The sequence below is a fragment of the Mobula birostris genome, chromosome 1, assembly GCF_030028105.1.
Source record: "Mobula birostris isolate sMobBir1 chromosome 1, sMobBir1.hap1, whole genome shotgun sequence".
In the NCBI taxonomy this organism is placed as follows: Eukaryota; Metazoa; Chordata; class Chondrichthyes; order Myliobatiformes; family Myliobatidae; genus Mobula; species Mobula birostris.
Genome location: NC_092370.1, coordinates 42223422 through 42246627, shown reverse-complemented (window position 1 = coordinate 42246627; position 23206 = coordinate 42223422). Strand labels below are relative to the sequence as shown.

Genomic DNA, 23206 nt, shown 5'->3' with positions numbered 1-23206 from the left:
CTAGTGTGTACTAATTGATAACTGCTCACCCCAAGGTTAAGAATAGAGAAAAACCTTTGACATAGCCCACTTCTGTTGTCCTCCTTTCCAATGTTCTAAACATATTTGACTTTACTCATCAGTTAGTATTGCTAAGGAATATATTAACTGGTCCCAGTGCCACTGTGCTGTATACCACATAAGGTAGAGCAATCTGTCAGTGTTTCTCTCTGGACTCGCATGAATAGCCTATCTTAATATGTTGGCCATTTGACCTTTGCTGACCAAAGACCATTAAAAATGTACAATCAACTCCCAGGTTATGTAGGTGTTGTGTCCTCAGAAAGTGGCCAGTATTGTGATTGTCTGTTCCTTTAACACCCCCCCCGCCCACGTTGAAAGCAGAAATGCTTTTCTACAAGATATTTTCCCCCAGATTAAGCCATTTTACTGTCAATGACAGAGTGACCCACCATTATTGTTTAGCTTCTGAGGTGAATATTAGGCTAAGAAGAATGTTGGGTGGGAGTAGGTGGGGGGAGAAGGTACTATGCAAGGGACTTTATTTATGTGCAAAGCTCATTCTTGTACATATGCGAACATATGGACGCCAATGTGTGTTTGTGTGTATGCCTGTGCATGTGCATGCATTGATGGTCATGCAGTAGCGGAGCAAAAAAAATGTGGTGCAAAAAGAGACATCTATCATTATGGGGAAAGTAAATTGCTGGCAAATAAAATGGAGGAACTAGCAGTACCCACGAGGACACAGAATGAAAACCAGGAATGCAGCATTATGCGTTTCATCAAGACATGGCTACACAAGCAAATCCCGGATTCCAACACTACTGTGAATGGGTTTTCAATACATACAAGCAGATAGTGCTAATCTACAGTGCGGTAAGAGGAAGGGAGGTGGGCTTTCTGTGCTTGTGGATAATAGATGGTGTAATCCCAGTCACACTTCTGTGAAAGAATGAATCTGCAGTCTGTACATCGAACTGCCTGCTGTGAGTCTGTATCCATTTTATCTACCGCGAGTTCAGTCACGCCATATTTTTCTTCGTCTACATTCCGCCTTCACAACGCAGAGTGATGTCATACACAGTACTATCGCGAGACTCCAGACTCAACACCCCAAAGTGTTCATTGCAGAATCGGGAGACTTTAACTGACAACCCTACCCACCTTCAATCAGTTTGTCAAGTGTCATTCAAGAGAAAATAAAACAGTGGATCTCTTGTATGCAAATGCTGAAGATGCTTACAGCTCCACAGCTCTCCCCCCACTTGGGAGATCAGATCACAACTTGGTTCACCTCACACCCTTGTATAAACCCAAAGTACAGCAACAGCTAGCTACCACCAAGAAAGTAAAGAAATGGTCTCCAGAGGCCATCGAGGCTTTTAAGGGCTGCTTTGAGGTTACTAATGGAATGTGCTTTGTAAACTATATGGGGAGGTCATTACTGATTGCATCACTGGCTACATCAACTTCTGTGTGGACACTGTAATACCATCAAGGACTATTTGCTGCTTCCCCAACGACACACCATGGGTCACCAGTGATCTAAAGGCTCTTCTCAACCACAAGTAGAGAGCCTTTCGATCAGGAGACAGCAAGGAATTGAAATATGTGCAGAGGGAGGTAAAGGAGAAGATCAAGGTGGCTAAAGAGGAAATCAGGAGAGAGCTGGGGAACAAGCTTGGGCAGAGCAGCACCCAATAAGTGTGGAGAGACACGAAGAACATCACTGGCTTAAATCGGCCTAGCTGTAGCGCCTCAGAATGCAGCTGTGAATGGCTAATGAGTTAAACAAGTTCTTCAATAGGTTTGACAATTGCTCTCCTGTTCATAACCCTCTCAGCGCACCAGCTCCAGGTGCCAAGGCACCCAATGCTCCCTCAACACCAACACCTCCCCTCCTCCCCCCTCCAGTTCAACACGTGGATGAACAACACAGGTTACCACTGTCTACATCTCCTCCTAGCCATGCACCTACCATCCAGAACTCCACATACCAACTATCGTCTTGATCTTCACCTCCCCCAGCCCCCACCTTCCACCAACTTCCCAGTCATCATGGAGTCGCCTTCACTCCTGAGCAGGTGAGAAGTGCTCTGAGGAAACTCAGACATGGCACAGCATTGGCACTGGATGTTGTGAACCGCAAGGTCCTGAAGGAGTGTGCTGAGCAGCTGTGCGGAGTTCTCCAGTGCAGGCTCAATCTGAGTCTCGGCCTGGAGAGTGTCCCGACTGTGTGGAAAACATCATATGTGGGAGTATCCAAGAAGGGCCAACTGAAAGACTTGAATGACCACCGTCCAGTATCCTGACCTCACACTTCATGAAGACCCAAGAGAGGTTGGTCCTGGCTCACCTCCGACCCCTGGCCAGATCAGCCCTCAATCCCCTGCAGTTTCCCTACCAGGAGCACACTGGCATCAACGATGCTGTCATCTGAACAGAACCTACTCCCATTTGGATAAGCAGGAAAACACTGTGAGGATCATGTTTTTTGATTTCTTAAGTGCCTTCAATAACATACAGCTCTCGTTGCTGGGAGAAAAGCTTCATTCATTGCAGGTTGGCACTTCCATCGTATCCTTGATAATGGACTACCTGACTGGCAGTATGACAGACATGGCCATAAGCAGCACAGGGGATTGTATTGGCTTCCTGCTTACCCTGTATACCTTGGACTTTAGATACATCACCGAGTCATGTCATCTGCAGAAATCTTCTGATGACTTAGTAATAGTTGGGTGTAAAAAGGAGGTTGGGAGGATGAATACAGGGCTCTGCTGGAAGACTTTGTCGAATGGTATAAGCTGAATCATGTACAGCACAACATCAGAAAGACAAAGGAAATGGTGATGGACTTTAGGAAGACTAAGCCTACCCTGCTACTTGATGGTGAGGACCTACAAGTACCTGGGGGTGCACCTGGATGACAGATTTGAGTGGAGCACCAACACAGAAGCTGTGTACAAGAAGGGCCAGAGTTGCCTGTACTTCCTGAGGAGTTTGAGGTCCTTTGGAGTATGCAGGCCTCTCCTTCACATGTTCTACCAGTCCGTTGTTGCCAGTACAATCTTCTATGCGGTGGTGTGCTGGGGCAATGGCATCAACACAGGTGATGCCAACAGGCTCAATAAACTGATTAGAAAGACAGGCTATGTTATACTGGACACACTGGAGTCTGTGGTAGAACAAAGGACCCTATGGAAAATCCTGGCAATTCTGGACAATGTTTCTCACCTCTGCATGCCACCTTGGCTGGACAGAGGTGCACTTTTAGTAAAAGAGTGAGAAAACTGCACTGCTCCAAAGCCCACTATGTTAGGTATCATTCTTACCTTCGGCGATTAGGCTCTATGTCAACCTACAGCCGGGGAAGTGACGACCCCTACTGTTAGACTGTTAGAGGCAGTTTATTTTTTATTCTATCTACTTCTTTTCTAATATTTGTATATTTGTATATCTGTGCCCTTTGAATGTTACTGTAATTTCCTTTGGGATCAATAAAGTATCTATCTATCAATCTATCAGATAAGCCTCATCTTCCAATTACCTTTGGTTTGCTTACCACTGCACTAAGATATAAATCCACCAAGCCCGTGTAGTAGCTGGTGTGCAATTGCTGTTTAATTTACTAATTTTCTGGCCATCACTGGCCAACCAGTATTTCATCATGCTCCTGATATAGGCTTTGTAAACAGTGGAAAAGCCACTTACAAAGTTTACAAAGGTGTTGGTAAATGAATCATTTGCCAAAATCTGGGATCTCACCATCTGCCATTGTGGGATAAGTGATCATCTCGTTATCCTACTCATACAATCCAACACGTAACCAGTACCTGTTAGTGTTCAGATCACCAGCCCTGAAAGATCACAAGATCACAAGACAAAGGAGCAGAAGTAGGCCATTCGGCCCATCAAGTCTGCTCCGCAGCTCCTCCATGAGCTAAACTATTCACCCATCTAGTTCCAATTTCCGGCTTTTTCCCATATCCCTTGATACCCTGACTAATTAGATACCTGTCAATCTCCTCCTTAAACACCCTCAATGATCGGGCCTCCACAGCTGTATGTGGCAACGAATTCCACAAATCCACGACCCTCTGGCTAAGAAAATTTCTCCTCATCTCTGTTTTAACTGGGTACCCTCTAATTCTAAGACTATGGCCTCTTGTCCTGGACTCACCCACCAAGGGAAACAACCTTTCCACATCTACTCTGTCCAACCCTTTCAACATTTGAAATGTTTCTATGAGATCCCCTCTCATTCTTCTATACTCTAATGAATACAGTCCAAGAGCTGACAAACGTTCCTCATATGTTAGCCCCTGCATTCCAGGAATCATTCTCGTAAATCTCTGAACTTGCTCCAACATCAGTACATCCTTTCTAAGATAGGGGGCCCAAAACTTCACACAGTATTCCAAACGAGGTCTCACTAATGCCCCATAGAGCCTCATCAACACCTCCTTACTCTTATACACTATTCCTCTTGAAATGAATGCCAACATAGCATTCACTTTCCTTACTGCCGAACTTCAACATCTTTTTGATAAAGCAGATGTTTTATGTAAAAGACAAGACTTCTAATTAGTCTAGAATTCAGACAAACTGCATTTGGAATGCTGGCCTAGTGTTTTTTGATAAGACTTCCATTCATAGACAAGAGGGCTAATTAAACCATGGGTCTTTATTATTTGATTTTACTATTTGCAAGTCAATTTTAGAGTTTTATTTTAAACACTTGGAAACACTTCTTATACTTCTTGGAAAGCTTCTACTGAAGCCCAGGCACATTTGAATAAAGTTTTGCCTAAATTGTAGAGGTAGATAATAGGATCCTCCCAGGTGATTTAACTGTCTAAGTTGGGAAAAAATGCATTTCTCTAGCAAGAAATGATTGGCAAGTAGGGAAGAGAAAGCACACTGTTTCATCAGAGATGAGCTCAAGGTATCAAGGCAACATGCCTGATCCAGGCTGTGGTATTAGTGTATTCTGTCATCGTCTAAACAAATAACCACATGGACATTGCCATCAGAAACTGAATCAAGTTTATTATCATAGTCTGATGTGAAACGCGTGGATGCTGCATCATGCACTCATGCTGAACTCATCAATTTCATCAATTTTGCCTCTAACTTCCACCCTGCCCTTAAAATTCACTTGGTCCATTTCTGACACCTCCTGTCCCTTTCTCGATCTCTCTATCTCCATCTTTGGAGACAAACTGTTGGCCAATATCCTACCTACTGATTCCCACAGTTAATTTGACTATACCTCTTCCCACCCTGTCTCCTGTAAAAATGCTATTCCCTTTTCTCAATACCTTTGCCTCTGCCACATCTGTTCCCAGAATGCGACTTTCCTTTGCAGGACATCAGAGAAGTTCTCCTTCTTCAAAGAACAGGGTTTCCCGTCCTCCACCATTGATGCTGCCCTCACCACATCTCCTCCGTTTCCTGAACATCTGCATTCACCCTAAATTCCCGCTGCCTTAACAGTGATAGGGTTCATCTTGTCTTTACCTACCACCCTATGAGGCTACGTATCCAGCACATGATCCTCTGCAACTTCCACCATCTCCAAAGGAACACGAGCACCAAACATATCCTTACTTCCCCTACCACCTCTGCTTTCTGCAGGGATCGCTCCCTCCATGGTTCCCTTGTCCATTTGTTTCTCTCTACTAATCTGCCTCCTGGCACTTACTGCTGCAAGTAGCCAAACAGCTACACCTGCCCATTCACCTCCTCCTTCACAAACAAGAGAAAAGCTACAGATGCTGGAAATCCAAACAACATGCACAAAATGCTGAAGGAACTCAGCAGGCCAGAGAACATCTATGGAAAAGAGAACAATGACGTTATGGGCCGAAACCCTTCAGCAGGATGATGAAATAGATGGTTATGTTGCCAAGTTTTCAGGTGATATGAAGATTGGTGGAGGGATAGGTAGAGTTGGAAAATGCATGGTCATGCACTTTGGTAGTAGAAATAAATGTGCAGACTATTTTCTAAATGGGGAGAAAATCCAAAGATCTGAGATGCAAAGGGGCTTGCGAGTCCTTGTGCAGAACATGATAAAGGTTAACTTTCAGGTCCAGTCGGTGGTGAGGAAGGCCAATGCAATATTAGCATTCATTTCAAGAGAATACAAGAGCAGAGGCTCCATAAGGCACTGGTGAGGCCTCACCTTGAGTATCGTGAACAGTTTTAGGCTCCTCATCTAAGAAAATGCTGGCATTGGAGAGGGTTCAGAGGAGGTTCACAAGGATGATTTCGGGAATGAAAGGATTATCATACGCGGAACGTTTGATGGCTCTGGGTCTATACTCACTGGAATTTAGAAGGATGAAGGGGTATCTCATTGAAATCTTTCGAATATTGAAAGGCCTAGACAGTGTAGATGTGGAAAGGATGTTTCCTGTGGTGGGGGAGTCTAGGACAAGAGGGCACATCCTCAGGAGGCATTTACTTAAAACAGAGATGCGGAGAAATTTTTTTAGCCAGTAGCTGGTGAACTTGTGATATTTATTACACGGGCAGCTGTGTAGGCTAGGTCGTTAGGTATATTTAAGGCAGAGCTTGATAGATTCTTGACTGGACACAGCATCAAAGGTTACAGGGAGAAGGCTGGGGAGTGGGGCTGAGGAGGGGAAACAAGGATTAGCCATGATTGAATGGCAGAGCAGACTCGATGGGCCAAATGGCCTAATTCTGCTCCTGTGTCTTATGGTCTGATGGAAATACATGATACACAAATATAGAGAAAAAACTGGATTGCATTAAGTATGTCTATTAGATAGTTAAGTTAAAATAAGTGTGCAAAATAACAGAAATAAAAAAGTAGTGAGGTAGTATTTATGGGGTCAATGTCCATTTAGAAATCAGATGACAGAGGGGAAGAAGTTGTTCCTGAATTGCTGAGTGTACGCCTTCAGGCTTTTGTACCTCCTTCCTCTGGTAAACGTGTGAAGAGGACATGTCCTGGGTGGTGGGGATCCTTAATGATGGACGCTGCCTTCCTAAGGCACCACCCCTTGAAAATGCCTTGGATACTGCGGAGGCTGGTTCCCATGATAGAGTTGACTAATGTAATAAATTTCTGCAACTTATTTTGATCCTGTGCAGTAGCACCCCCTCCCCATACCAGATGGTGATCCAACCAGTCAGAATGCTTTTCTTGACACATTTGTAGAAGTTTTTGAGTGTTTTAGTTGACAAACTAAATCTCCTCAAATTCCTAATGAAATAGAGCTGCTGTCTTGCCTTCTTTATACCTACATCAATATGTTACGTCCAAATTAGATCCTAAGAGATATGGGTCTTCATGCTACTGTACCTCCTCCTTGATGGTGGTAACATGAAGTGGCCATTTCCTGGATGGTGAGGGTCTTGAATGATGAATGCCAAATTTTTGAGGTACCACTTGTTGAAGATATCTTTGAAGGTAGGGAAGGTTGTGGCTGTGGAGGAGCAAACTGAGTCTACAAACATATTCAGCCTCTTGTGATCTTGCGCATTGGAAGCTTCATACTAAGCTGTGATGCAACCAATTAGCATGCCCACTGCTGTACATCTATAGAAATTTGCAAGAGACTTTGGTGACATTGCAAATTTCCTAACACCCCAATGAAGTAGAGGCACTGGCATGTCTCCTTCGTGATCGTAACAATGTGTTGGGCCCAGGCCAGATCCTCAGAGATATTGACACCCAGGAACTTAAGGCTGCCCACTCTTTTCAGCACTAGCTCAATCAGGACTGATACATGTCCTTTCAACTTCCCATCCTGAAGTCCACAATCAATCCTTTGGTCTTATTGACATCGCGTGTAACACTAGTTGACTGAATTGTTGCAACACCACTCAACCAGCTAATGTTTTTCATTCCTGTATGCCTTCTTGTTGCCATCTGAGATTTTACCAAGAACAGTGGTGCCATCTGTGAATTTATAAATGGGATTTGAGCTGTGCTGAGCCACACAGTCATGAGTGTAGAGGGTATGCAGCAGTGACCCAAGCACACATCCTTGCCGTGTGCCTGTGTTGACTGTCAGCAAGGAAATTGTATCACTGATCCATATTGATTGTGGTCTCCCAATAAGGAAATTAAGGATCGAATTGCAGAGAGATGTACAAAGGCACAAGTTTAGTAGTCTGGTGATTAATCAAATATCATCTATATTATTGTTTGATGATTAATCAAATATCATCTGTTGGGTACCCCATGTTATTCACATGCTTTAACAACCTTTATTCCAAGCATCAATATGCATAGAAATTACCAAGTGGACTGAAGGAATGATTCTCAAATGTCCATGCAGAAGTATACTGCCCTAACCAACGTATGGGAAACCATGGCTCCTGCTCACTCTAAATGGAGAAGGAGAATTCCAGTGGCACTGAGAACCTACAGTTCATCTGATAGGTGTAGATAGAAACCCAAGATAAATGGGTTTCGAGAAGCAAAGCAGCTCCCAAATTCCTTGTTCACTCACCCTATCAAGCACCTCCGAGGCCCACCAATGGCAGAGTGCAAATCTCAGGGTGGCCTCAGCCAGCTAACAACTCATGAAGTGAAGTGGAAGAAAGTCACAATGAGGAGGAAAGGACAACAAGTACCTGATTTTTGCATTTGATTGTCAAATGTATAAATGCTATCTGACTAAGTTCATGATTAGCATAACTGTTTTTACTTTAAGATTCAAGCCACAAAAATATGCTGAAGCAAGCATCAAAATTAATGCTGGATGCACAAGAATAAAACTACTAAGTGAGACTTGCCAATCGTAAATGGTTGATGTTACGAAATATCAAAGGGGGTATTTTGGTGTGGAACCAGTTTCAAGCCCTCCCAGTAACCGAGCAATACAAAAAAATCAGAGTTCACATCCTGATGCACAATGAAAGATGATAGTACATATGAAATGTAATTTCATTTGAGAATATTAAATTCAGCATATTAAAATTTACTTCTATTACAAGTAGTTAACATCGTGTGTTAAACTGAAGACCATAAGACTAGACTCATCCTTCACGGAAAACACAGCATTCTAATTGATACATCCTAATTTTGTATTTCTGTGGGGCCTCTGCAGATTGAGTTACTGAAAAACTACGCTGCTTCTGTCTCTCATTTCAGTTTACAACTACAGGCTGATGCACTCTGGAGATCAAGGTAATTACTAATGTCATATGTGTCAAGATTCAGTTAGGATCTTAATGATTTGTTTCTACAGTGAATGGCAGTTTAATTGATATGGAAGAACAGTGCAGTAAACATGATTTCTGAAAGCTACGGCTGGTCTTGTACACCTATGTGAATTGCAACCTAAAATTCATATTTGAATCATATCAAAATTTATTTGGAATAAAATAATTGAAGAGTTATGTTTGATGCCTTCCACAGCAATTCATACAGCATTGTACACTGAATGTATATATTATTTCCACAATAAATTTTTACATACCTGTCCTCTTTTACACCCTGTTGTCTCAGGAAATCTCTCCAGCAAGGCACATGTTTTTGGAACCTGTTTACAGGAATTCTCAATCCTACGACCTAGGATGGAAAAGTAAAACATACATAATTAGGCAGTATACACATTACAATAATTGGTATAAGTCATAATTAATGCAAGATAAATTTTAAATCATATTTTTAGGTCAAACCACAATGGAAATTATACATCAGGAAAAACTATTATAAACACATAAAAATGGCTATCCAGCACTTACTGCTTTTTCACAAATACTATTTGTTTTCACGCACACCTGCACAGAGCTCATTTTACAGGTCGACCCTCTATAATCCGGCACCATTGGGACCTGAGGAGTTTCTGATCAGTGCAAATGCCGAATTACAGAAGGATCACATTAAGCAATAGCTAACCGCCTCATCATACCTTTAAAATATCATGTAAATCAGTACAAGTTAGGTAATAATGAAACGTAAATATTTAATGAGTAGCAAGTGAAATTTTAATAACTGTACAGGCACAGATAAAATAAAGGGTACAGGTAAATGTACAGGAATTAACTTATACAGAAAAGTTGAGCACTTCCGCTTCTAAAGTGAGACGCTTAATATACCTTCAGGCAAAGTTACATGTATGCAAGTGTGGGGTTGTCAGGATCACCAACATCTTCATCTTGAAAAATGAGTGAAGCATCAGGAACTGGTTTTTCAACAAACTCTGCTGCTGCTTCCTTGTCTGCTGAACGTTTTTCACCACACACTGCATGGAACTGTAAGCCATGAAGCTGCTTGAACTGATGAAGCCAGCCTTCACTATAGTCACACTCATAATCTAGTCCTAGTCCTTCATGAAGCACTTTTGCTTGTTCCTTCACCATATCTCCAGATACTGTGGTTCAACACTTTCACTTACACAAAGATTAAACCACGTTATCAGCACTTTATCTAGTTCTGAACTTCTTCCGTCTTTCATTGTTTTTCTTACACACATCTGTTTCTTTGAGCCACTATCAGCAAAAAAATGTAGCAGTTTTTCTTTCTGTTTCTTTATATCGTGCACTGTGGAAGAGCCAATATTGTAACACCCGCACAAGCTTTTCACCAATACACTACTGTCCAGCTTTTTCAAGAGTTCAACCTTATCTTTAATGGATAATATGCGGTGTTTTCACTTCACAGCATGAGGTGCATTTCCTTCACTCAGTGGGGCCATAATTGGGGCTAAAAAAAAGCCAATGATATTAATAAATGCAGGAAAACAAGCAGGAATCACCTGTCCGTGTTTACGAGAGCGCGCCGACATGTGAACAGATCTAGTGCAACCAAAACAATGTGCAGCAGATTGGTACGGTAGCCTGGGAAATTTGAAATCAGTGCCGGATTATAGAAGGAACCGGATTACAGGTAGTCAGATTAGTGAAGGTCGAAAAGTGCAAAGTAAACTTATCATCAAAGTATCTATAGAGTAAGTCACCATACATCTTAGATTCCTTTTCTTGTGGGCATTCACAGTAGAACAAAGAAATACAACAGAACCAATGAAAAACTACACACAAAGACTGACAAGCTGCCAATATGCAAAATGAGACAAACTGTGTAAAGCTGCATAAAATGCAGCAAGAGGAGAGCACAAACTGCATGGCGGGATTCCTTGGTGATTGATGCTGCTTTTCTGTGACAGCACTCCTTGTACGTATGCTCGGTGGTGAGGAGAGCTTAACCTGTGATGGACTGAGCTGTCTCCACTGTTTTTTATACACTTTCCATTTAAGGACATTGGTGTTTCCTTACCGGACCGTCATGCAACTGGTCAGTAAACTCTCCATTGGGCATCTATAGAAGACTGTCAAAGTTTCAGATGACATCTTTGCAAACTTGTTGTTCCCACACCAGGTTGTGATCTTTTCCTGTTTGTTTCAGTATAAACATACTGACATATCAAGAGTAGAAGAAGCTATTTTCACAGAACGGTTACAGCAGGAAAGGGGCCTTTTAGCACAGTGCATCCCTCACTAGCTCTACATTAGACGAATCAGCTCCCTATTCCTCCTGCCATAGCCATGCTAATTCTTTCTTTCGGACAGTCATCCAGCTCCTATCTGATTCCGCTGTAACAGTGCCCCTGGCAGTGCAGTTCAAACACTACCCACTCATGACTTAAAGTTTTCCTCACATTCTTACGCTAACTACTTATATTATCTCCAATCAGAACAGATTTACATTGCCTACTCATTTATTATCATCTTTATGTGCCATGTTGTAAGAAAAACTTTGGCAAATTTTTCTGCAGAAGTGGTTTGCCATTGCCTTCTTCTGGCCTGTGTCTTTACAAGACAGGTGACCCCAGCCATTATCAATCTTCAGAGATTGTCTGCCTGGTGTCAGTGGTCACATAACCAGGATTTGTGATATGCAGCAACTACTCATACGACCATCCACCACCTGCTCCCATGGCTTCACATGACCCTGATCAGGGGGCTAAGCAGGTGCTACACCTTACCCAATTGTCACCTGCAGGCTAGCAAAGGGAAGGAGCACCTTGGTAGAGACATATCTCCACTCCGCCGCCCATATTCCATCCTTATAGACACTCCACCAGAAGCCCTTTTCTTTGTTCCAAAAGAAACACCCAATTCTCCAGTCTATCCACATCACTAAAGTCCCTAATCATTGCAACCAATTTAGGCAATTTTAGCTGAACCTGTATAATGACACCTTCCTGAGGTGTTGTACTCATAATTGGACGTAATACTGTGTGGCTGAATGAGGGCATTATAAGTGTTCACTGCAACTTTTTTGCTTTTGCACTCTTATCACTCTATAACGTTTTCCCAACCTGCTCTATTACTTACAATAAATCATACACATGCACCCTAGAATCTGCTGTGCCTGTACCCCTCAGGTTTCAGGTCATTCTAAATTTTTTCATCCAGGGCTTAAATTAACTGAGTTAAGGATGAGGAGGATAAATCAATTGATTTTATGGCTTCAAACAATCTCCTTTACGGACAACAGGACGACAGCAGATGCAATCTCACTGGCTCTCGGCTCTCCAGTTCACTTGGATCACTTGGACAATAGCAGTAACTATGTCATGCTGCTATTATTGATAATGCTTAGTGTTCATAATAAAGTAATCAACACACTCCAAAAACTGGACCTCTGTATATCCCTCTGCAACTGGATCCTTGACTTCCTCACTGAGAGACCACAGCCAGTGTAGATCAGAAATAACATCACCTCCTTGCTGATAATCAACACTGGAACACCTCAAGGATGTGTGCTTAACCCATTGCTCTGCTCTCTCTACACCAACAACTGTGTGGCTAGGTACAGATCAAACACCATCATTAAATTTGTTGGTGGCACAATTATTGTTGGCAGAATTTCAGATGGTGACAAGGAAGCGTATTGAAGTGAGATAGATCAGCTGGTTGAATGGTGTCACAACAACAACCTTGTACTCAAAGTCAGTAAGACCAGGGGTTTGATTGCAGACTTCAGGGAGGGGAACTTCAGAGAACACACACAAGTCCTCATCGAAGAATCAGAAGTGGAAAGGGTGAGAAGTTTCAGGTTCCTGGGTGTCACCAGCTCTGAAGATCCATCAGGCCTCCAACCCGATGGCATGAACATTGACTTCTCAAACTTCCGCTAATGCCCCACCTCCCCCCGTACCCCATCCGTTATTTATTTATATACACACATTCTTTCTCTCTCTCTCCTTTTTCTCCCTCTGTCCCTCTCACTATACCACTTGCCCATCCTCTGGGTTTCCCCCCCCCTCCCTCTTTTCCTTCTCCCTGGGCCTCCTGTCCCATGATCCTCTCATATCCTCTTTGCCAATCACCTGTCCAGCTGTTGGCTCCATCCCTCCCCTTCTGTCTTCTTCTATCATTTTGGATCTCCCTCTCCCCCTTTCAAAACTCTTACTAGCTCTTCTTTCAGTTAGTCCTGACGAAGGGTCTCGGCCCGAAATGTCGACTGTACCTCTTCCTAGAGTTGCTGCCTGGCCTGCTGCGTTCACCAGCAACTTTGATGTGTGTTGCTTGAATTTCCAGCATCTGCAGAATTCCTTGTGTTTGTGTTTTATTATTTTTATTTTTTTAGTTAGGGATACTGAATGGTAATGCAGCTTTTTTTTTACATTATTTTACATAATACAAGAACGTAAGAAATAGGAGCAGGAGTCGGCCATCTGGCCCGTCGAGCCTGCTCCACCATTCAATAAGATCATGGCTGATCTGGCCATGAACGCATCTCCACCTACCTGCCTTTTCCCCATCATCCTTAATTCCCCTACTAGGCAAAAATCTATCCAACCTTGTCTTAAATATATTTACTGAGGTAGCCTCCACTGCTTCATTGGGCAGTTAATTTTACCCACAAAATCAACTGAAAGCTATGTTCCCCACTATAATCCGTACTTATGTAAATTACAAAATAACTTCAAAACTGTGAACATTTAAAGAACACATTTTAGATTTGTAATTCTAACAATACGTTGATTTTTTTTTGACAGAACATGTACCACAATGTTAACTGGACAGAAAAGGTAGGATAGAAAGAGTGAATCCTGGAAATAAACAGCAGATCCAACAGCATCCCTCGAGTGAGAAACTCTCACGGACTTTTCATCAAAGCAAAGCTAGAAATGAATCATTCGTTAACTTGCGGAGAAGGGGAGAATCACAGACATAACAAACTGAATGTCTTATGAGACATTCAGGGCGAGACTGAATGACATGAAGATGTTGGTGATGGCCGATGGAGCGTGATGAAACTAAGGAGATTTACCTGGAGGCCTCGTAAAGAGAAGGAGGTGGATGAAAACAGAGTGAAAAAAATAAAACAGTGCTGGAAGCATAAAACTGGAGAAGCAGAATACTACCGATACTGGAAATCTGGAAAGACAGAATGCTGGAAATACTCAGTTGGTCAACAGCATCTATGGAGAAAGAAAGAGTTTTAAACTTTCAACTTGATACTTAATCATAGCTGGACAATTCTGATGGAAAATGGAAGGGCTGGTTACCCGAAGCTGTTGCATTCAAGGTTAAGTCCTGAGGGTTGTGAGTCTGAAAATGAGATGTTGTTTACCAAGGATGCACTGGACTTCATTGGACAGAGTAAGAGGCCTAAGAGAGAGAGAGAGATCTGAATGAGAGTGGGATGAAGAATTAAAGTTACAGGCAACTGGAAGCTTCAAGTCACCCATGAGGACAGAATGGAAATGTTTTGCAAAGTAGTATACTTCAATGCAGGGCCACCATATTGTGACACAAAATCAAAAGAGGTGGATAAGTAAAGAGGGTAAGGGAATGGATTTCCTACAATGTTTACAGAGTTTCTTTATAACCCAGAATGCAAAAGACCTTGAAAGGAAGGATTTGTTACTGAATCTGACAATAGTCAGTGGACCAGAGCAGATAAGAAGAATGATAGAGGGACATCTGGCAAACAATAATTCAAATGATAGCAGAGAAAACAAAGTATGATAAAAAAAAAACAGATCAATAGACTGGGGAAAAGCACTCCCTGGGAGGTCTGAGTAAAGTTGGGCATGTAAAACGGCCAGCAAAACTGGTAAAGAATGATGTGGAGCAACAATAGGACACATTTGAAACACTGCTCAACAGAGTGAAACTAAGAATATTTCAATAACAGGAAAGAATCAAGAAAACACTCATGGGAATTCCTTGGATCAGTAAACACATATACTAAGCACAATGATGACAAGTACCATTAAGAATATTAAGGAATTAGAAAGGGTTAAAATATTAGGAAGGCAAGAAGGAACTATGAATTTATGTGATTAAGGATTACAAAAAGTAAAACATTTAATAGACAAATCAATAAAAAACAAAGCCGAGACAGGAGATGCACTATTATATAACAGAGAAAAATACCAGAGGAAAATTTTGTCCATAGTTCCATTTATTGTCTATTGAAAACTTGTATGTTCAAGTCAACAAACTGGTTACTGCAGTAGCGTTAATCAATTTTTGCACTGATTAACTGGCCTTATTATCGTTTCATTTAATTGGAGAAGTTGGCTTTACACATTTTAATATGATCAATATATTGTAATATCACACAAATGATGTGGTGTTATCCTCACAATTAGACATTACCTTGCTGCCAAATTGTAAACTGGCCCCAGTCGCCTTTTTCCCTTAAGTTTTCATCTTCAGGTAAGAAAAGTCCTCTTTGTTTATCCATTACAGTCAGACCCTCTTCACGGATTAACTTCCAATTTCTCTCCAGGGTCTACAAAAAGTAAATACTATTTATGATCTCACAACTAAACACCATCATGGACTATTACAACATTTTCTCAGCAGAAAAACAAAGACCAGAACTTTCAGTTGTCTCAAATAAATAGTCCACATCATTCATCTAGAATAATCAGTGCAACATTTCGATCTAACAAGAGAAAGAATAGTCTTAATAATCTTCATGCAATGTCACTTGTGTGCAAATTCTTAGAGACTGGTCACCTCACTATAGGAAGGATGTGGAAGCATTGGAAAGGGTACAGAGGAGATTTACCAAGATGCTGCCTGGTTTAGAGACACTATGCATTATGATCAGAGATTAAGGGAGCTAGGGCTTTACTCTTTGGAGAGAAGGAGGATGAGAGGAGACATGATAAAGGTATACAAGATATTAAGAGGAATAGATAGAGTAGATAGCCAGCGCCTCTTCCCCAGGGCACCACTGCTCAGTACAAGAGGACATGGCTTTAAGGTAAGGGGAGGGAAGTTCAAGGGGGATATTAGAGGAAGGCTTTTTACTCAGAGAGTGGTTGGTGTGTGGAATACACTGCCTGAGTCAGTGGCGGAGGCAGATACACTAGTGAAATTTAAGAGACTACTAGACAGGTACATGGAGGAATTTAATGTGGGGGGTTTATGGGAGGCAGGGTTTGAGGGTCAGCACAACACTGTGGGGCGAAGGGCCTGTACTGTGCTGTACTATTCTATGTTCAATGTTTTATAAACAAGTTAGTTGGAAATACACTGCTATTTAAAAAAAAATGCACTTTTATGCCACATTCAGGACTTATATGCATCTAGAGTCAGGAAGCGAGCAAGCAGCATCATTGTAGACCCATCACACCCTGGACATCACCTATTCCAACTCCTTCCTTCTGGTAGGCGCTTTAGATCACTGTAGGCCAGGACAAATAGGTACAAGAACAGTTTCTTTCCGTATGCCATCAGTCTTATGAACACTTGAATTTTAGTCTATTATAAAACAAGTCCACCTGTACATACAAAAGTATACCTCATTGTATATAGTCCACGATTATTTGCACTATTGTTTTGTCTGCTTTTTGATTCTGTACAGCGAGAGCTCAGGGAAACCGGCATCAAATTCCCTGAATGTGTCCACATACGTGTCCACGATAATAAAGGATTCTGATTCTGATTCTGACATTCTACAATTTCAGGACTTTCAGGGCACTCCACAGCCAGTTACTGTTTACATGGATTCATGACTACAGTCAATGACTATCAACATAGAATAATTAATGTCACTTAAATAAATAAGTTTCCTTATTAGTTAATTGAATAGATAGTAATGCAGAAAGTGTCTATTCCTGTATCAAAATTTCTGCACCATGTCCAGGGATCTCCACAGCACAATTGATATAATACCCCAGTTCAACCCCATGATATGAGAGAAATGAAGAGATGAATACAAAGTTGGCTTGACATATTATGTCAGACTTGATTAACACATACCTTCACCAGTTCAGTATATCCTGTTTCCTTAGCTGTCCACCAAGGCTGAGCCTTAAGTCCATTCACATTGTACAGTGAACGCTGCCACACTGATGCAAAGTGTCCCCTTTTGTGTCCCAGTTCATACCACTTGTGTGCCTGTAGATAAAATGAACTAGTAAAACTACTCTGTAAATCATACTATGATTTGCTCTCATTGACTGCTAACTCATTTCATAACTGCATTGATTGTGCTAAAGGAAATGCTACATTAAATTCTTATATTTTACATTTCATATTTTTAATGTTCCTTTATTTTACCAGTTATACTAGATTCAACCACTTTGCAAGACAAATTAACAATCATCATAACATGATTTTAAAGTGAATTTGCTCTATTAAAAGCATAAGAAAGTGACTTTTCCAATTGCTGTATTACATTAGTTTTATTATCTGGAGAAAAGTAATCAATTAGCATTCATTAAGTTCTTCCTCTAAACAAACTGGTTGAAAGTCAGATTTTTTTTTAGAGTATCAGACATTACACCATTACAGACGGAAGAGAGGCCAAAAAAAGCAAAAAAAGGAAGTACATCAAAGGACAAGGCAGAAAGTGCTGATATTAGAAAATCTAATTTAGAGATATATTTGGGTGAGCTTTAACTGTACGTGGAAGGTGAGAATACTGTAATTGAAAAACCAATTAATTATTTTATGTCAAAGTCTCTTACAACAAAATTACTATGCAGAATTTCTATTGCTAACTCAGTATTTATGAGATGTTACTTTGACATAAATGCATCTTTGAAATAAGTCTTAAATGAATAAATTCTATTAATCTATTAATATAAAATGGTGGCTTGCCTATATACTCACCTCTTGATCGCCCACTCTCTGTAATGCATCTCCCAAGTGGAAGTAAAAGCGTCCATCATCAGTGCCTGGGTCTCCAGACAATAATCCTTCCTGCAGAAATTATATATATTTTTCCTTAAAATCTGCTTATATTACATGATCTCTAAGCAAGAAACACATTCCACAATACACAGATGATATACATTAGACTTTACACTAATTTTATTGTAAACTTTGCGTTTCCTGAATTAATCACTTCCAAACATGCGAAACTACTCAAACTCATGTCAGCCAGTCATATAAACTACTTACTGCCAAGGTTGAGAGAGATTGTGGTTTTACAATAATTCATGACATGAGAATTAAGTCTTATTCTAGATTTAATACAACAGCTTCACACAGGGATTGAATTGCATTTTCCCTGTAATAAAGTGGTAATAAAACACTCCAAATGACAGAGCACCCCATCTAAATACTTCCTTCAATTTTAACTCAACTTAGTCTAATCGAGACACAAGAGACTGCAGACGCTGGAGGAACTCAGTGGGTTGGACAGGAAAGGGATTGTCAACATTTCAAGTCGAAATCCAACAGGTCCTCATGCAGGGTTTATCCTGAGACATCAACAATTCCTCTCCCCGCATGTACTGCTTGATCCACTGAGTTCCTCCTGCATGTGTAATCCAGAGCAACCCTGTTTGTATTCAACCTAATTTTGTATTGCTTTATGATGTAGGTGGAGGGCATTCAGCCCATTCAATCCATGCTGTCCCTCAGAACAATCCCAGTCCCCTACGTACTTCCCTGTTACCTATTTTCTCACAGAGTCCACACTGATCAGAATCAAACCTATTTATCTAACTGGCACCTGACTAAAGGCTAAAAGGCTTTTCCTTACGGCCATCAACAAAAACATGAAAGTGGATTGAATGGAATGCAGGATTTTTCAAATATTCCACAAAAGCCTGTGAAAACAGCAACTGACTCAGTATGACTTAAGACATAAGACAGACAGCTTTTATGGAATGAAATTTTTTTTTTTACAACAGTTGCTTAAAAAAAGTCAGTTGAACTGGACCTTCGGATCTTCAAAACTTGAAACCCAAGCATTCAAACAAGTCAAAGGAATGAAAAGCAGGGGTTGACATTGAGATTAATGCTGGCATACCACTGCAAATTAATATCATACAATTTGGTTGCCAGTATGATCTACTGTAATGTACTCATCCAACATGAGACAGTTTTGAAATACAGTGGATTCCAGTTAAATGGGCCATCTGTTAATTGGGACAGTTGCTTATTTGGGAACCACTCATAAAGAAGAAAAACTTATCAAGAAAATAGACAGAATTTCCTTTGTTTAACTGGGACACTATGTTGCTTAATTGGGACAGGGCACTGTTGCCGAACAATTTCTAACTAGCATCAGTCATGGTTGTCATTAAGACACTACACCATACTTAGAGCGAACAAGGTTTTAAATAGAGTCAGGTGTGCGTGCTTGTGTTCAAAAAGCAGTGATTTCTGTCACTGATATTTGTGAGAAATAAGCAGTGAGACTAGGTCTGTATATAACTCCTATCAGTGTCTCTTTACCCTTCTAGTTTCTTAGGTTCACGAGGATGATTCCAGGAATGAACACATTAACAGGAGCGTTTGGCAGCTGTACTCACTGGAATTTAGAAGAATGTGTGGGGATCTCATTGAAGCCTACTGAATGTTGAAAGGACTAAATAGGGTGGATATGGAGAAGATGTTTCCTGTGTTGAGAGTATTCAGAACTAGAGGGCACAGCCTCAAACTTGAGGGGCGACATTTTAGCATGGAAGTAAGGAGGAATTTTTTTTAGCCAGAGTGTAGTAAGTCTGTGGAATGCTTTGCCACAATGCACAGAAGGCCAAATCCATGTGTATATTTAAGGTGGAAGTTGATCGTTGATCAAAGGTTATGGTAAGAAGGCAGGTGTATGGGGTTGAGTGGGATCCGGGATCAGCCATGAAGGAATAGCAGAGCAGACTCGATGGGCTGAATGGCTTAATTCTGCTTCCATATCTTATGGTCTCAACTATTCAGAATTGTTTTAGCTCACTGTGGTTTCAAATATTCAGGCATGGAGATGCCAGCAACAGGCAGGAGAGAAAATGAAATGAATTCACAACCTCAACAAGTTCGGTCCTACAAAAATTTTGAAGTTATCGACAATCATCTTGAATGTTTAGATGGATGCAACAGTTTCTAACCAGCGTCAGTCGTGTCACTTGTGTGGCCGTTAGACACCATACCGTGCTTAAAATGAACAGTTTTTAAATAGCATCAGTTGTGTATGCTTGTGTTACATTATTAATTTAGGTCGACTGATGCCAAGTTAAAAGCAGTGATTTTTGACACTACTTCATGCAGGGAGGCAATGAAGGTAGTCCATTATCTGCACTGATCTTGTTCATTTACAGTCAATCAAAAGAACATGGCAGCATACACTGGATTAATTCTTCTATTGATAACAATCAGAAACTATCACATAGTTTAATAGTATTGTGGTAATGCTGGCAGAGTTCTAACTTGTTCCGTATTTCATTTAAATATATAACTTGTTACTCAGTTAAAGGGTGGTTTATCCTTTTTAAACTGTTTCCATGAAACTTTGACGAACTGGGGTAGCAACTTAATCGGGCCAAAATGTACTGGTCCTGACGAGAGCCAATTAACCAGAATCCACTGTATATTGTCACAGCTAACTCTGTATTGCTATAATATCCAGAATTACTATATATCTGAACTCTGAATTACTATAACATGCAACCTTGTACGAGTTAACGTAAGGGGGTTGTGTACCTTGAGATATGGAATGCTCTCAGCTATCTGATTCGCAGCTTTGAGGATGAATCCATAATGAACTTTAGCAAATCCATCATTTGGAGCCATGGCCAAAACCTGAAACATCACACAGCTATTATTTCTTTACTCACCATCAGAAATTCTTCACTTTGTTGATTAAAAAGGAAAAATAAGAGTGAACCATTTATTTAAGCAAATTGATCTGCACAATCACTTTGCTCCATTCACTCTAGATAAATGGCCTTGCGCCTGATAGCAAGTAATAAATTAAAGAGCCACATATTTTTGAAGAAGCATCTGGTAAAAATTTTCTTCATTTGGGAAGGGAAGAGCCAACACCTCTTCATAGCCTTGTTCTATGTAAGTAAAATAATAATACACTTCAATATTTATTGTTAAATTAAACATTTGTAAAAAGCCTTAGGCTGCTGTGGGAATTACATCCTCTTCCTCAGATAGGGCAGGTGGTAGATGATGAGTGTACAAGTTTGTGAGATGGTACACTCCATCCACCACTTAAACAGTGTGTCTTCAAGGTCTTTAGTTCCATACTTTAATGCTCCTTCTCTTCTTTGAACATTCATGGGTCAGTGATTCCCAGGAATCAATGGGTTTATTGCACTGATATTCAATGATACTTTGAGTACATCGTTAAATCCTTTCCTTTGTCCACTTGGTAATCTCTTGCCGTAACACAGCTCAAAACTGAGGGTTTGACTTGGAAGTCTGGCACTATGTGTCTTCTCCGACATAGCCTGGTGTGACTAGGACTTCAATACTAGAGATGTTGGCCTTGGAGAAGAGAGGACGTTGGCTCATTTATCCTCCCATGGAACTGAAAGACTTTGAAGACACATTGGTGTTATTTTCACTGTGTTTTGTAGTCCTTATCATTTAGATGGGCAGGGATCAGTGCTGCCTCACGGAGTTCTGTTCCAGATTTTATGTATACCTAATATCTGTTATAGTGCAGTGGTGAATTACATCATCGATATCTGTTACTACCCAAGAAACGAGAGGTGGACCTCTTTATCCATGATATTTGCATGAGTCTTTATTGTTGGAAGATGTTGTGGTGTAGAGAGGGCAGTTGTTACTGGACACTGATCCTGAGGACAATGAATATAAGGACCAACTTCTTAACCGCCTGAGTGAAAGTGCAGTTGATTGCTTGAAGCCCAACCTCTGAGCATGTACAAACCCAAGCTTTGTCTGCATGCTACAGCATCTGAAGTGTAACCATTATAGATTGAATATCATCCACGAGTTCTGAAGATCAGCTCCATAAAAGGGAATATTTTTGGAGATGAGGTTCAACGATATGATGAGATATATTGACAATGGCACAATTTCACAACAAGCTCATAAAGTGATAATGATCCACTGCCTGTATCTTTACCAGACTTAATATTACATGTTTTTCTCAATTAAGGCATACACAAATAAACAGCCCGATAATATATACATTCCAGAGTTGGTCACAAGGCAATTAGTTACATTGCATAGATCATCACCACTGAATTCAACACACTTTACAAAATTTGGTAAGAAAAATATGTGTTTCAATCAGCAACAATATTTCATTGTAGAACTATTGCAATATTTTACAGCACAGTTTCATTTTTGCAGAATTTAGGGTTTCTACAATGGTACGAAGGAATCTTTGTTTTTTCCTCATCTGTACAGCTTGCATTTCTAAAGGCGGGATACAGTACCACTGTATCAATTACCCTTTAGCACCTTATCCACCGGCCATCTTATATATGTAAATATGAACAGTGAATAACAATCCAGAAATCAGCTGAACTTAACCCTATCCTTTCCTCACTACCCATGTATACACAGCATATTTCCACACACACTTCACCACTGCAAATCACAGCATGCAGCACTTGTATTAATATGCCAGATAAGATTAGCAAAGAGAAACAATTAAACATTATTTACTCATAGGCAAAATGGCTTAGTTTTATGATTGGCGGTTTATGAACCAAATGAAGCATTTGGGAGTACATAAACTCTAGAAGATGCTGTCTTTGAATATGAACTTCAAACATGGAAAAAAATGCACTTTTCAAACGTAAAGCTTTGAAGATATTCTGACATCTTTCTACAATAATTCTTTATGACGTACCTCTTCATACACTTTCTTGGCATTACTGTTGTCTCCCAATAATAGATAACTTACTCCAAGCTCATTTCTAATTGAGATATCATCTGGGTAAAGAGATACCAGCTTCTTAAGCGTCATCACAGAACGTTTAATGTGACCTGTATATATGCATACACAATAGAATAACAAATGACA

At 40.6% G+C, this 23206-nt stretch overlaps 2 protein-coding genes across 9 annotated transcripts in view; one reads left to right on the top strand and one right to left on the bottom strand.

The window, feature by feature from the left end:
• Positions 1-14078, top strand: part of LOC140195905 (clavesin-1-like) — an 88444-nt gene extending 74366 nt beyond the window's left edge. Inside the window, exon 5 of the mRNA XM_072254576.1 lies at positions 14001-14078. Coding sequence (XP_072110677.1) covers positions 14001-14037 — 37 coding nt within the window. The 3' untranslated portion in view covers positions 14038-14078. The remainder of the gene's footprint in view (positions 1-14000) is intronic.
• The window catches only part of unm_hu7910 (un-named hu7910), a 203341-nt gene that overhangs the window by 10520 nt on the left and 169615 nt on the right, over positions 1-23206 (bottom strand). For all 8 annotated transcript variants that reach the window (XM_072254504.1, XM_072254526.1, XM_072254509.1 and 5 more), the window contains 6 exons: positions 23033-23169; positions 20896-20994; positions 18085-18174; positions 17230-17367; positions 15613-15748; positions 9471-9562 (listed from right to left, as the gene is read on the bottom strand). In XM_072254504.1, the coding sequence (XP_072110605.1) occupies positions 9471-9562; positions 15613-15748; positions 17230-17367; positions 18085-18174; positions 20896-20994; positions 23033-23169 (692 nt within the window). The remainder of the gene's footprint in view (positions 1-9470; positions 9563-15612; positions 15749-17229; positions 17368-18084; positions 18175-20895; positions 20995-23032; positions 23170-23206) is intronic.